Below are 13,743 nucleotides of genomic sequence, written 5' to 3' on the forward strand. Positions count from 1 at the left end.
CTGCCCTCCAGCGCTAAAGTGCTCTGCCAGATAGCTTTGTTCCCTGGGTTGGTTTTTTTAGGTTTCCCTACAGTTTTCTCATTTCTTCCCTATTCTTCTGCTTGTACCTTATTCTCAGCCATACCCTCTGCAACACACCCAGTGCTAGACTCTGTAACTCCTCCGGCTTGTCCTTCAGGACAGGCAAACCAAAGGAGAAAACAAGCCTTTGGTTAAGTGAATTCACAATCCACTTGATGGTTGTTATCATAAGCACTTGATGGCAGAGAATCACCTTTCTGTTCAGTGTTCATGCAGCATCTGCTTCAGAAGGAACTAATCAGTGACTGAGACAGTAACACGAATAATAAGCTGTGGTAGAGAACCACTGTAACATAAAGAGAATATTGCAGGCCCTATAGGAGTATAGCCCTGCTGGAAGTTATACTGCATCTCCTCACAGTCCCTGGAATGGCCTCCTGCACCTATAGCTTTAAAAGCTACACAGAATGACAGGTACAGCACTTGAAGGGCCTGCTGAAACCGAAGGCAGTGTGCTGAAACTTTTCAGCTGGAGTTTCCACTAAACTTGTCCCATGGGAAAAGACAGTAGTAAACAGTGGAAGAGAAACACAGTCCAGACATTTCCACAGAAAGTAAATCTGCTTCTACAGAGTACTGCATATTTCTTTCTAGCTATTATTTTTAACCTCTTGCAGATTTATTTTTACTACAATTTAAATGTATCTGCTATATGCCATAACATTATTATTATGAAAGACACTAAAACAGCAAAGTATTCTAGGCGTTTGGTACTATTTTACAGAACAGGGAATTAAAGCTAGCGATGACTGCAGATCACTGCAGCAGCCACTAATACATAACCCCCTTTCAGCTTACTCCTTATACATCCTCTGTTGACAGAGGGATGATGAATAAAAATTGTGTAATTACTCAGTTTCACAAATGGGGGGACAGGGTTGGGATTAAAATGCATCCAATGGAACAAACTTCTGCCTGCTGCTGCCAGCAGCTGCACAGCCTTGGGCGCACGTCCTGCAGTCACCAAAGCCCCCAGCTAAGCCTGCACATCTCATACTGAAAACTACCTAGGATTGCCACATACCTTAGAATCACGTAATTATTTGGGTTGAAAAGGACTTTTCAACCCCATGCAGGGACATCTGCAAATAGAACAAGTTCTCAGATTCCCATCCACCCTGACCTTGAATGCTTCCAGTGATGGGGCATCCACCACCTCTCTGGGCAACCTGTTCCAGCATTTCAGCACCCTCACTGTAAAAAGTTTCTTCCTTATCTTTAGCTGAATCTAACCTCTTTTAGTTTAAAACCATTACCTCTTGTCCTATTGCTACACACCCTATCGAACTTTCCTATAATGCCCCTTTAAGTACTGAAAGTTTTCCCCACAGCCTTCTCTTTTCCAGGCTGAACAACCCCAAGTCTCTCAGCTTTTCCTCATAGGAAAGGTGTTCATTCCATCCCTGATTACTTTTGTGGTCCTAAACTTGAAGCTCTCATTCCATTTTTCACCAGCCTGTTTTAAAATAAGCAAGAGTTTGTACAAGGGCCTCAGGTTTCAGCTTCATAATGTATACTCTATTAAGTCTAATAAAATACATTTAAATAAATAAATTCTTTGTCAATCAGCTTAGCTTTTTAGTGCTCCAACACCTATGAATGTCTATCTGTAACAAAACAAACTATGGCAGAGTGTAACTTTCCACTCCTGAAAACCACTGCTCCAAAGCTTTTTTGTTTTCAGCTTGGATGCTGCTCAGCACAACAGTTTGACATTCACCTACAAGACTGGTGAAAAAGATGCACTGCTAATTTTCCTAAGTGCTATGCCAGCATCTCTGGGGGCCATGCATTCACCTACCTTCCCATACAGTAATGTGATTTGCTATTAGCTAATAAAATGGACTTCACATCAGCTAAGGGAAGTACTTAGTCAGGGTGTCCCCTTCTTTGTTATTAAATAATATATTCATGGCAAGAACTAAAGTTGACAACATCTTTAAAATACTATTTTTTTTCCCACCCCCTAACATGGGGGATACAAGCTGATAATCCCTGCAGATCTTTTTCTCCCCCATTGCCCCGGTGGTTTATCATGTCCAATTAGCCATCTGCCATGCCTGCACTGCCATACAAAGGAAGCCCCCTCTCCTCCACCACAGCCCATCAGCAGGGCTATTGTCCCAGCTGACAAACAAGAATCAGACACTATTGTTTACAGCTGACGATGCTGCTCCCAATGTAGGCTGCCAGTTGCCATTAAAACAGCGGGAGCATGAGGGTACACTCCAGGAGTCAGGAACCATGCCAGCAGTGCCAGTATTACCAGGGAGCCTATATAAAGCTCTTTTCACTATATATAATCTAATTTCAGGTAATTAACCAACCTGGGCCAACTACCACTGTTGATAACCTGGCTGTGTAGCAGCACACCTGACCTATGCCTTAACTGTGCTTTACCAAGCACTCACCTTGCAAAGAAAGGCTCACAATCCCCAGGAGTCAAACCTTTCCTTGTAATGATTTAAAGGTAAGGCATGTCTTCTGCCACTTCAGCAGCGCTTACTCCACACACACATACCGAAACAGTTTAAAAAAAAACCAGTTAAGTCCACTAAGTCTATATGGATACCAATTATGCAGCAAGGTAAATTTAATTTCTCTCACAAACAACACACACTTTTTCCCAAGGCCACTTCGCTAAGAGAAATGACCACAGCAGCTGTCTGCCAGTCACCAGGATGTTAAATTGAGGATCATTTCCTCTTATTATTCTCAGCAAAGCATGATGTGACCTTACGCTAAAAACTACAGTCTGCCTAATTATGGTAGTTTCGTTTCATCAGTGAAGCTGAAATGCTGGTTCATACAATTAAGGTTACAAAAAAAAGGAATTTTGTTTTTAATTTTAAAGGCAATTTGTTGCCTTGAAGTGGGAGTGTGACAAATTAGGCCTATGTACCTGAATGTTCCCAGTCATCATATTGTATAATTTAGAAGAAACAGAAAACAACCCTAGATTTTAGTAACAAAGCCACACGTGTTGATAAGAGAGAAAGAACCCTGATAAACCACAATTTGTTCTAGGCACTAGTTAATAAAAAATGAGCAAAAAAGAAAAAAGAATATTTATAGTTTAAAGTTGAAACAGAATTATCTCCTAAGCCCTTGATTAGGATACAGGGATTACTTAAACTTCAATACATGTTTTACATGATATTTCACACTCCAGTACTCAACATACATAATTTTAATATACCACTTTGAATCTTCACTAAATAGTTCAACATAATGTAACTAAAAGGCAACTGAAACTGATGTTATTCCACAGTAACCCCATACGTAACAACTTTCACAATGACTACAATAACGTCTGCCATAGATTCAAACAGTGGACTTATTCTGAACCAAATCTGAATTACAACATGAAAACAAATATTTTACTGAAATATTACTCTATTCTTAGCACAAAATGCTGTAAATCCCATTTTAACACACTGCAGACCTCGTATCACACAGGTGACTAGATTTATGATTGCCATTGCAGTGCCTAGGCCAAGGTCTATTTTCAGTTACATCCATGAAAACTCCCAGACAATTCCTCCTAAGTGCTCTGGATCTGCATGACAGTAACACAATCTGTCCCAGAACTGATTGAAAAAAAATGAAAAATATTGTGACTTTTCTTCTACAGCACTCCACACTTCAGGATTCTCTATCCAGACAATCGTATCTGACTTCTTTTTTGGATCCAGCTTTCTTTTGCAACACATATACTGTAATATTTGTTGTTATTCTTGCTAGACTCACTAGTCAAAATACCTCAAGTGGCAAAGTTCTTTCTGTTAAACACAGGGTGCATGTGCCATGCAAGGCTGTAAAACAGGAGTTGTTTATCCAAAGAAATATTAAAAGCAGGACACCAGTCCAAATCAAACAAAAGGACAAATACCTCTAAGTTTTTTCATGGCTTACTCTAAGTTCCAGCCATAAAATGCACAGCACTATGGGTTTATAAGGCCTAATACTCCATAAGTATTTTCTTTGATATAACTATGAAGTACTTAAAATACCACTGGGTACTGTATGGTACATGTCACCGTGGAGCAGTAAAGTTGCTGTACATCCATAATCAACCTTCCTAGGGACCATAAGGTCACAGCAGCTGAAACAACAGAATACTTCATGCCCCAACCTTCAAGAGGCCCAGAGCACCTGTCCAGCCAGAAGACTCCCTAGTGGGCTCTTAACATGAGGGTGTGCTTGAAAATAAAAACCAAAAAGAAACCCCCACCAAACCCATCAAAGTTGCTCCCATTTTTAAATCCTTTTTTTTTTTTTTTCTCAGCAGGCTATTATTATGGGACTTGATAAATCACACTATTGGAGGCAGGTGGTAGAAAACAGCAGTAGTTACATTTGCCTAGCCAAGTCAGATGCTCTCTTGTACCCGTGCAGCTCATCATCCCAAGACACACACAGCCACCTAAGGCCACATGCAAAATGGTCTATACAGGTACTTAAGGGTGTCATACAGGACTCCTCTTTGATGCCTTTGGGATAACACATTTCTTCTTTCAGAGTTTCAACCCCAAAATGCAGTGTAGGCTACATGTTTCCCCCCAGTAGCTTCTGTAGGTGCCATATAAAGCTTACGGTATTGCATGTACAGTTTACTAATGTCTGTGCTGTAAGCTTATACATATTATACCTGATTGCACCCTGTCTTGGACATCAAGGATTGTGAACTTCAGTACATACAAGCTCTAAACATAAGCTAGGTGTGAAGGGCCACTTCCTCTGGAAGTAATTCTGTTCAATATAAATTGAATTAATATCAAATAGAATAAATGTCTTCCTACTGGCCTATAACACAATGCAATCTCATCCAGAAGACAGACATTGTAGATGACTATCAGATGTTACCTCTGTTGCCCTGTATGTACTTCTGAGGGTGGAGGAAGGAAGAGGTACAGGAAAGAAATGCTTTTCTAAACATAAATCACCACTTAAAATTGCTTCCTTCCAGGAAAAGATAGAAAGCGATCCGTCCCTTTAGTCACATACCTACCAAGACCTCTCAATCACCTCTATGTCTTTTGCCACATCTACATGCCAATTTCCAGACTAGCAAAGCTTCCTCCGAGAGTCCTGAGGAGGAGGCAGAGATGGGACAACAGCAGAGCAGAGCCATGCAGCCTTCCCTACGCAATGGGCATCCAGTGACAGAGGCTTGGGACGAGCTGGGTCTCCACATGTAGTGACATAACTGTACTTCTCCCCATGTCAATCATATGAAAAAACCTATATTAGACAGTAAGTAAAGAAAGGAACAAGACTCATATTCCTGACAGGGCCAGAGGTCAAAGCCTCCAGAGAACAGTACAGGTTTTAATTAGCAGCATCACCTTAAAGAACACAGGAGCTTTCCAAGTGGTAGGCACAACCTGACAGTCTTTTCTACAACAATCTCCTTTACAGGACATATTACTAAGCCTTATATTTTTAGGCCTTAATTTATAAGGCCTATACCAGGCCTTATAAATTACAAAGCCTGAACATGAGGAAGCCAGGAGTCATGCGAACACCTCACCCCCAGTAACAACTTAACTGAATCAATTTATGTGCTTTAGAAGACACTTGATTCCATCAACCTCAAGGAGCACTTCTCTGCAGACATCGTTTCAAGCATATCTATTGATCAAACAGCCTGGCCACTGCCAATCATTGTAAAGTTATTTAATAGCGGAACTCCCAGTCACTCATGCACAAATGAACATTGGAAGTATAACCAGCTAGTGGAAAGCAGAAAGCAAACAGAATAATTCATCACAGTCAAAGGAGATGGAACAATATCAATTTTCAACTCACAGGAAGTACTGATGACAAAGTCAGCATTTTCCTATCAGATATAATCAATGTTAACTTAAGTGCCAGGAAAATAAATTAGAAAATAAAACTGTGCCTTCTAGTGGATATTTCTTATTGATGATTACCCTTGCCAGTAATTGGTAGTTTGCTAAATTGTTCCCACTGACCTCTATAAATATTTTTTGTAAAGGACTTCCTTGTATGTTTCGCCCCTGCTTCCAAAACACACTGCAGAAGTCCCTGCAGCTTAGGCATGAAGGTAAAGCTTTTCTTCTGTATCTCTATCCAAAGGATATCTGTCATTTGTATGCTTTATAAAGTGACTTCCTTTATCTTTGAAACAAGTAGTTGTATTCAGTTCCATGCAATATAAAAGCCTTAGTACACATTTAATATAGACTGAGAGTTCCAGAGAACTTGCTCATATTTTATCTGTCACCAAAATAAATGTTAGAAACTTAATAAGGCATACCTAGACATAGATTTGGTTTCTTACTGAAATGTAAGTGCAAACAGAAGCGATAGACATCATGCAGAAATTGCTGCCTCAATTCAGCAGCCACTGTTATCCCAGAAATCAGAGTTGGAAATTGCAATAGTCATTTCTGCCCTTAAGGTCCCCCTGCCTGTTAATTTTTATCCCACTTGCATGGGAGTGATTCTCTAAAAGGCTAAATTACTGCCTGCATATATCTGATGGTGAAAATCGGACTAGTCCCAGCCCTGCCTGTCTCCAGGGAGGTTTGACTGACTGCCAGCATCAACCACACAGGTGTTAAACCCAGCCTTTTTAAAAAAGTCACTCCTAGTTTTCCTCAGAGTAAGCACCAGAACAGACCATCCTTTATTACCTTGTGTTAATTCCTTCAGTTTAACTTTCCAGATCCAGCTCAGAGAGCTACTATCTCAGTTGTCATGGCTGATAAGGGACTACTACCCCCAAGTGTTTGGGTGCTGCTGGGGGAAACACTCTGCGCATGGCGCCATTCACAGCATCAGGCTATTCTGCTGATACCAGGGAGCAGCCTAGGCATCCTCTCAGCACAGTGCAAAGCCCAGCCAGTTGCCAAAAGCCTCACAGGAGGATACTAGTTGTTCAATTTTTTTGTATTTTTTTTCCCAAGAATAACAAGTTCATGCTTTTCCATGTAGTAGCTGTGAATTTGGGAAGAGTTTAGGCAGTTTAGTGTACAACTGCGCTATTGGAGCAGCTAATAAACCAGATAGATTCATTTTTTATTTGATGTGAATATATGAGGGCTTTTAAGCGACAATGGTTATGCTTTACAAATTCAGAACACAAGTCAGGACAGAAAGAATAGTAAAAAAAAAGCTAACATCAAGGGGAAAATGGTGCTAAGTTAATGCAGGCCTCTGCAGCTATTTATAAATCAGACCCTATCTCACAGTCCTTACTCAGGCAAGATTACCACTGACAGCCAAAAACAGGAGTGGAAGAGTCAGTTGTGTTCTACCTGCAGTTGTTTCCCTAAATCCCACACCAGCTGTCCTCTCTGCCACTCGGTAAAACCAACTTCAGCCAGGCACATCAGCAGTACACACCCCAGAAGTGAATAGGGCACAAACAAACGGGAAACCAGCAGTGCAATTTCATGTGAGTCATGCCTGCTCTCAAGCTTTTCCCCATTTCCCAGTGATGTTGCCTGGCCAGTGTGACAGTTGACAACCAAAATTAATTACTAATAGGGTTAGGTTGGGGTTTTTCTTCATGTCATCTTTTCGGACACAGGATGCTCCATAACAGCACAGAAAGAAGGATTTTGACATCTCCTTCCATGAAGCTTAAGGTAGATGAGACAACCTTCTGTGATGGCCTATGCTTCAGTGCCAGGACATGGCCTAGGCACCTCCTCCAAACCCAGGTTCCTGTGAATTTGTTTCCTCCAGATGCAGAGATTTTAGAAGACTTCCAGAGCTCTCTAGGTGACAAATGTATTCCTGGACCTACAGGTGAAATTCCAGGTGAAGGAGGCAGACTGGGAGAAATGTCCAGTCACATGGTTCCTATGCTTTTTGCCTCATTTAGGAATACTTTTTTCATGTAAGCTTGACAGACTTGACTGTCCAAATTCAATTCTGCTAACGTGCTTATGTTCAGGAGGCAGTGTCACAGAGAAATGATTCAGCTTTGGGTGAAGGAGGGGAGAGAGGGGGAAAAATTGAGAGAACATTAATTAACAGGGTCCTTTTAAAAGGAAAATTGGCGAGTTTCTATTTTTCCTCGGGTTTTGGTTTGTTGGGTTGGGGGGGGTGTTTCTTAGTTTTTAAACACATCTGTCATTGTTGAGAGTTTGGAAAATAGCTTGTAACCAGGTAGGCTATCAACAAGCAAATATCCTATGGCTTAATGGCTTGTGGATCACAAGATATGCACAGCCAGACCTTATTATAGTTATACTCTAGATCAAAGGGTTTTCACATAAGTGGGGTGCAGTCTACCATAGCAGGGAGCTGCTGCAGGCCTTCAGGATTTTACTACTTTAAAGTTTTGGTGATTACATAATTGGTTTCTTGCAGCTGGGGCTCAAAGCACTGTGTGTAGCTAATGAGCAGGTAGAAGGAGGAAAACAGCTGAAAAGCAAAGTGTTGACAAGCAGCTGTGGCAATAAGTGTCAGCCTAGCCTAAAAGGGTCAATCCCCTTATGAAATAAGCATTTAATCCTTTACATTTTTTAATTAAAAATCTACCAAGAAACCTATAATACTTCCTCAAGATCTTGTTGGGGGAGGAGAGGGAGAAGAGACGACGACACAGGGACACAACACAGACCACAAGTTGCTTCAGTTGAGATGCTGATACGGTGCAAAGCCACGTTTCAGAGCTGGGGGCTCCCACACAACCACCACTTCACAAACAGGTGGTGCAGTGGGGACCACAGCACGTACCCACTGCCCAGAGAATTTAATTAACCACTGTATCATTAGCGAAGGCCCCCCACCACGTTCTACTGCAGCCCAGCTACACTTCTGCTCCACTTCAGCATCCTCCGAAACGGGAGAGCGAAACACAGAGCTCTCCTCATGCAGCCCTGAAACACTCTGCTAGCCCGTCCCCGCGAGGTCAGCGTCCCCAGCCGGCAGCAGGGCTGCAGGCAACCAGTGCCCAGAGTGCCTCTGCCCTCGCTACCCACCCGAGGGCGGCAGGAGGAGCTCCCGGCTCTTCGCCGGCTGCGCTTCCAAATACCGGCCGGTACCCAGGCGGCCGCCGCCGCTGCCCGGGGCGGGGGCCCTATAGGGCCCAGCCGGCGCAGCCTCCCGCGGGAGCGGCAACGCAGCTGCTTCCCCCGAGCATCCCCGCGAGGCTTTTGTGCGTGTCCGGGGTGACTCCCCTCCCGAAGAGGTCGGCGGCAGGCGCGTAACCCTGCGGTAGCATCCTCCCGGAGGCGGGAGGGGGAGCGGGACACGGACGCGCCGATGGTCTGCGGCGGACAAAGCAAGGAGGCGGGCTTGGGGACCCCTCTATTCCGTGCCCTTCTCCTCTCCCCTTCCCGCAGCTCCACTGCCGGCGGTGCTCGCGTCGCCGCAAGCCCCGCATCCCACGGTGGAGATAGGGCCCGGCGCTGCCCCGACCCCTTCCCCTGCGGCTCCCCTACCTGTTCGGAAGAAAGCATCCACCTCAGAGTCGGGGACAGCGCCTTCTTCTGCCGCTCCTTCGGCGGGATTCATGGCTGGGGGAGAGGTAGTGGCGAGCCCGGCGGCTGGCAATATCCAGTGAGTTAGGGAGGAGGAAAGCCGAGAGAGAGAAAAAGAGGGAGGGAGGAGGAGAGGGAGGGATGGAGGCGCGTTTAGCAGCGAGCCCAACAGAGCGCCGCCCGGATCATCCCTTCCGCGGTGCCTGCGGGGCGGCTGCCCCGGGGCTGGGCTGCGTTGACCCTGGGCTGCGCTGGGCGGCACGGCCTGGGGCGGGGTGCCGGTGCCGAGCCCAGCCGCCGCCAGCCCCCTCCCCTCCACCCGCTATTGTTCCGACCTGCTCCGCTCCGCTCCCCGCCCGCCGCCGCCGCTGCCCCTTGCCGCGCTGACAGCCCAGCCCGGCCCGGCCCGGCCCCCACCGCCTCCCTACCGGCACTTCCTGAGGCGGGCCGGGCCGAGCCGGCTGCGCGCCCCCCGCCGCTGGGGCAGGCGCTCGGAGGGGCGAGGGCTGGGTCCAGCGCTGCCGGCTGGGGCGGGCCGGGCACAGGTGCGAGCACGGGCGCCCCGGCGCGGGGGGTGTTATTTCCTACCCCTGGGCGGTCCGCAGCCGTATCGCTGTGCATCACCCGCCTGCACCGCTGCCATGTCTCCCCTCTGATGAACAGCAGCGGGGGCACGGCGCAGCGCTCGGCTGTCAGCTGGGCAGGTACTCGGTCCCCACATTGAACGCTGGTGTGTTACACGCGAAAAAAATAAAAATCTTTGCTTTGTTCCGGGGTTTGGTCATAGGTTCGGGCTTGGGGGGCTGGTCTGGGGATTGGTTCTGTTAATTCATGAGCTGTGGGGCACGATTGTTTTGGAAAGGATCAGTGAAACTGCGTGTTGTTGCAGGTAAGCCTTCATGTTTTATTCTCTACAGTCCTAGGCGACTGGAGAGCCAAAAAGGAGTCTGAAAAGCCAAGACACTGGTCCCGGCTCAGACACGGATTCAGCTAGCTCAGTGATTTTGATTTCTTTGCTGTAGCTCCAATATTTGTGATTTGGGACAATAATTGGTGTCTCAAAAGGAGTCCTGTGAGTACTTGTTTGTAGTTTTTTAGCAGCTTAGTCAAATATTACTCTGTGAGCCCAGCTATCAGGATTTCAAGTACAGACAAGCAAAGATAGACAGAAAGGTAGATGTTTGCCATTTGGGCACTTTCTTTTCTTCTGTTCACCTATTTGAAGCCTTACCAGCTCCTCATTCTTCTATAATCGCGTAACAGCTCTAAAACTAGCAGCCTACTTGAGGAGAAATGTTGCTGTTCCACCTATTCAAAACACTGCTGTAAAACAGGAGTGCTATTTTCACACCTCACAATTGCTCGTCCTTGCTACCTTATAGTAAGAAAGAAAAAACAACTGTTGGAATTATCACCCCTCTGACTGCATTATCAGTAAGTTGGATAACACTGACTGGTTGGATAGCATGGTTGGATAGCACAGTTGGATAATCCATCCTTGCTTCAAAATCATATCTTCCACTCTCAAGAAGAAAAGTCTTTCAGCCACCTTGTTCCCGTGCCCTCAGGGCCATTACCCTGTAGGGGTAATGCCCAATCACCAGTCCTTAGCCACTGAAAAAAACTATTATGCTTAAGGGACTGTATAGATGCACAGGCGGAAATCAGCTATAGAAGATGAGGACAAAACATCTCTGGGAACCTGGTCACCACAGAGGGGCTGGAGCACTTCATAAGAGCTAAGTATTAGTCCAATGCATCTCCAGAAAAAAAAATAACTCTTAATAGCAGGAATCTATGAGCCAGCTGGTAGTAAGTGTCACTGTTTGGATCAGATCTCAATCTGTCAGGTAGGTTAGCAGCTGAGGCTGGCAGAACCTTTCCTGTTTCAGCCCTGAATATTTTAGACAACAGAAGAACATGGATTTCCTCCATCTGATCTCTTCTCAAGAGTGCATAGAGGAAGTCTGGATTTGGATATGTGCTCACTGACTAGATATATTGCACTTGATAAAAAGGCTGAAAATTTCCCTGCAGAAACTTAACTGTCAAACTGGCATTGACCAGACAGGGTGAGCACAGAGATCCCAGTCACATCTTCTCTGACCTTGCTGTTTGCTACTGGAATTGAAACAGAATTGAGAAGCAAATCGTATGTCATGCCCGGAGACTGCAGAAATAAGGGCAAATACCTGATTGAGCTCTATCTAGCATTAGGTTCCCTCTGATTGCCTTATTCCCTCTCTTCTGATCTCCAATCTAATGCCCATTTCCCAAGCCTGATGCCAGCTTTAACTGAAGCCATTTAGCTTGTTATGTTTATGGGTAAAAAGGGTCATTTCACAACTGTCTGCAGAAAATACCAACACAAAAGCCATGCGCAGGCTGCCGAAGCTCATTGTAGACCTCTGTGTTGCCTCTGAGCCTAGCTCCTTAGGACAACCAGGATGCCAGGATCGCTGCAGGAAAGCCAGCAGTGGGGCATTACCACAGTCCAAGCACCTGATTGATAACAGTCTTTCAAGCCCCAGACTTTCTTCAGTGACCATTCATCCCTTTTTCCACATCACACCACGATGTAGAAAAGCCTTCCATCTTACAGACTTAAGCAAGCTGCAACATTTCAGATTCTGTCTCAAGATCGTCTCTGAATACTCACTACCCACAATCCACATTCCCTCCTTAACCCTCATTAGCCCCAGACTGTTAACACACAGGTTGATTTGTGAGTGTGGGCTAAAGTCCTGGTAGATGGGGAGAATGTGGCTTCCTGATGAAGCACTTTGAATCCACTCAGGATTTGGTATAATCTGGTGGTTCTTAAAGTCAAAGGATTCCTCCTTCAGGAGCATCCTTACAAGCCAGACAGGAGTTACCCATACGCAGGGAAGGTTTAATATAATCCGAAGGAAATCAGTGTTGCCAGTGACAGATAAATTTATATTCCCCTGGCATGGCCTACAGCAGCACTTGTAGAAATTATATAGGCTACAGAAGACATTTTTGTCTGTGTAACACGTGAGCAAATGCATTAGAAAATGCTGAGGGAAAGACATTCATGTAGCTGACCTGCCGTCCTGATACCTACATGGAATCCTAGTTAATGATTAAACCAGTTAAGACACTTATATTTAACCATATAAAACACTGATATCTTCTGAAAACAAATGGGGGGGGGAGGTTGGTTTTTTGGTGTTTTTTGTTTGTTTATTTGTTGGTTGGTGGTGTTTTTTTTTTGCAGAATAACTTAATTAAAACAAGAATGGTCCCAGGTCTCTCATACTTCGAAACAAATGGGAGCTTCCACTTTTTTAAGTGTTTGGAGTTTTTTAATCCAGTTTCATTAAAGTGTATCAAGACAATTTCTGTTGCCCATCTGTGCTGTGCGAGGCACAGCAAGTTTGTTCTTCTGTGCTTGCAGCTCCACTGGCCAGGGAAGCCCTGCACAATAAATTCACTGTTTGCATGGCATTATCATTGCAGTAACAGTCTTGCTATTACATTTTATACACACCTCTCATATGCACACACCATGGCAATGCAGGATGGGGAGCAGCACATTTACATATCAGTAAATTTTAGTGCAACCTCAGATGTTAAGTGAGCTACTATTTTTATTAACATTGTAAGCAGAACAGGGCTGTCACTGTAAAATATCAGTAACAACTAGGAACCACCATGACTTCAGTTCAAGTATCAGCAACAAGTTTACATTTTCTGTTGTTCAAAGAAGAGCTGTTAAATTTAGAATGAAATGCTTTCTGCAATGTATAATTCACTTTTTAGATAAGATGCTGAAGGCACCTACCGCTTCCTTGAAAAACAAAACACAAAAAACCCCCGTAGAATTACATTAGCCAAAATACACTAGTTTCACTGACAGACACTGCTTTCATCTTTTGTATGGCTCTCCTTGACAAATGCCTCAATCCATACCAAGCAACTTGGTTTAACTAGGTACAAAATTTTTTCTTTATGACAGCTCCTAAAGTTGCTCAAAGATCAGAAACTGCCACACAGGCTTTTGATTTAAGGCTTCTGCTACAGTCAGGTTTTCCAATGGGGTGGAATAGGTGGCATCTGAGATGAAACGTTTTCTAGCTAGCTCTCACAAGCTTGCAAACTATGGGATGGGAGGAGTGAGAAGAATTTGAACAAGAAATCAGTAAAATTCATCTTTCCAAGTCAGGAGAAATGT

At 44.6% G+C, this 13,743-nt stretch overlaps 1 protein-coding gene across 12 annotated transcripts in view; it reads right to left on the minus strand.

The window, feature by feature from the left end:
• The window catches only part of KALRN (kalirin RhoGEF kinase), a 513,375-nt gene extending 503,385 nt beyond the window's left edge, over nt 1-9,990 (minus strand). For 4 of the 12 annotated variants that reach the window (XM_061370041.1, XM_061370042.1, XM_061370045.1 and 1 more), the window contains exon 1: nt 9,507-9,788. In XM_061370041.1, the coding sequence (XP_061226025.1) occupies nt 9,507-9,579 (73 nt within the window). In that variant the 5' untranslated portion in view covers nt 9,580-9,788. Of the gene's footprint in view, nt 1-9,506; nt 9,797-9,973 lie in introns of those variants that run through there. The other 8 variants (XM_061370046.1, XM_061370047.1, XM_061370048.1 and 5 more) reach the window with 5 other exon arrangements.
• Between the last annotated feature and the right edge of the window lie 3,753 nt (nt 9,991-13,743).

The sequence above is a fragment of the Neopsephotus bourkii genome, unplaced genomic scaffold, assembly GCF_033783945.1.
Source record: "Neopsephotus bourkii isolate Nb327-2 ecotype Australia unplaced genomic scaffold, CSIRO-AGI_Nbou_v1 NB_1526, whole genome shotgun sequence".
NCBI lineage: Eukaryota > Metazoa > Chordata > Aves > Psittaciformes > Psittacidae > Neopsephotus > Neopsephotus bourkii.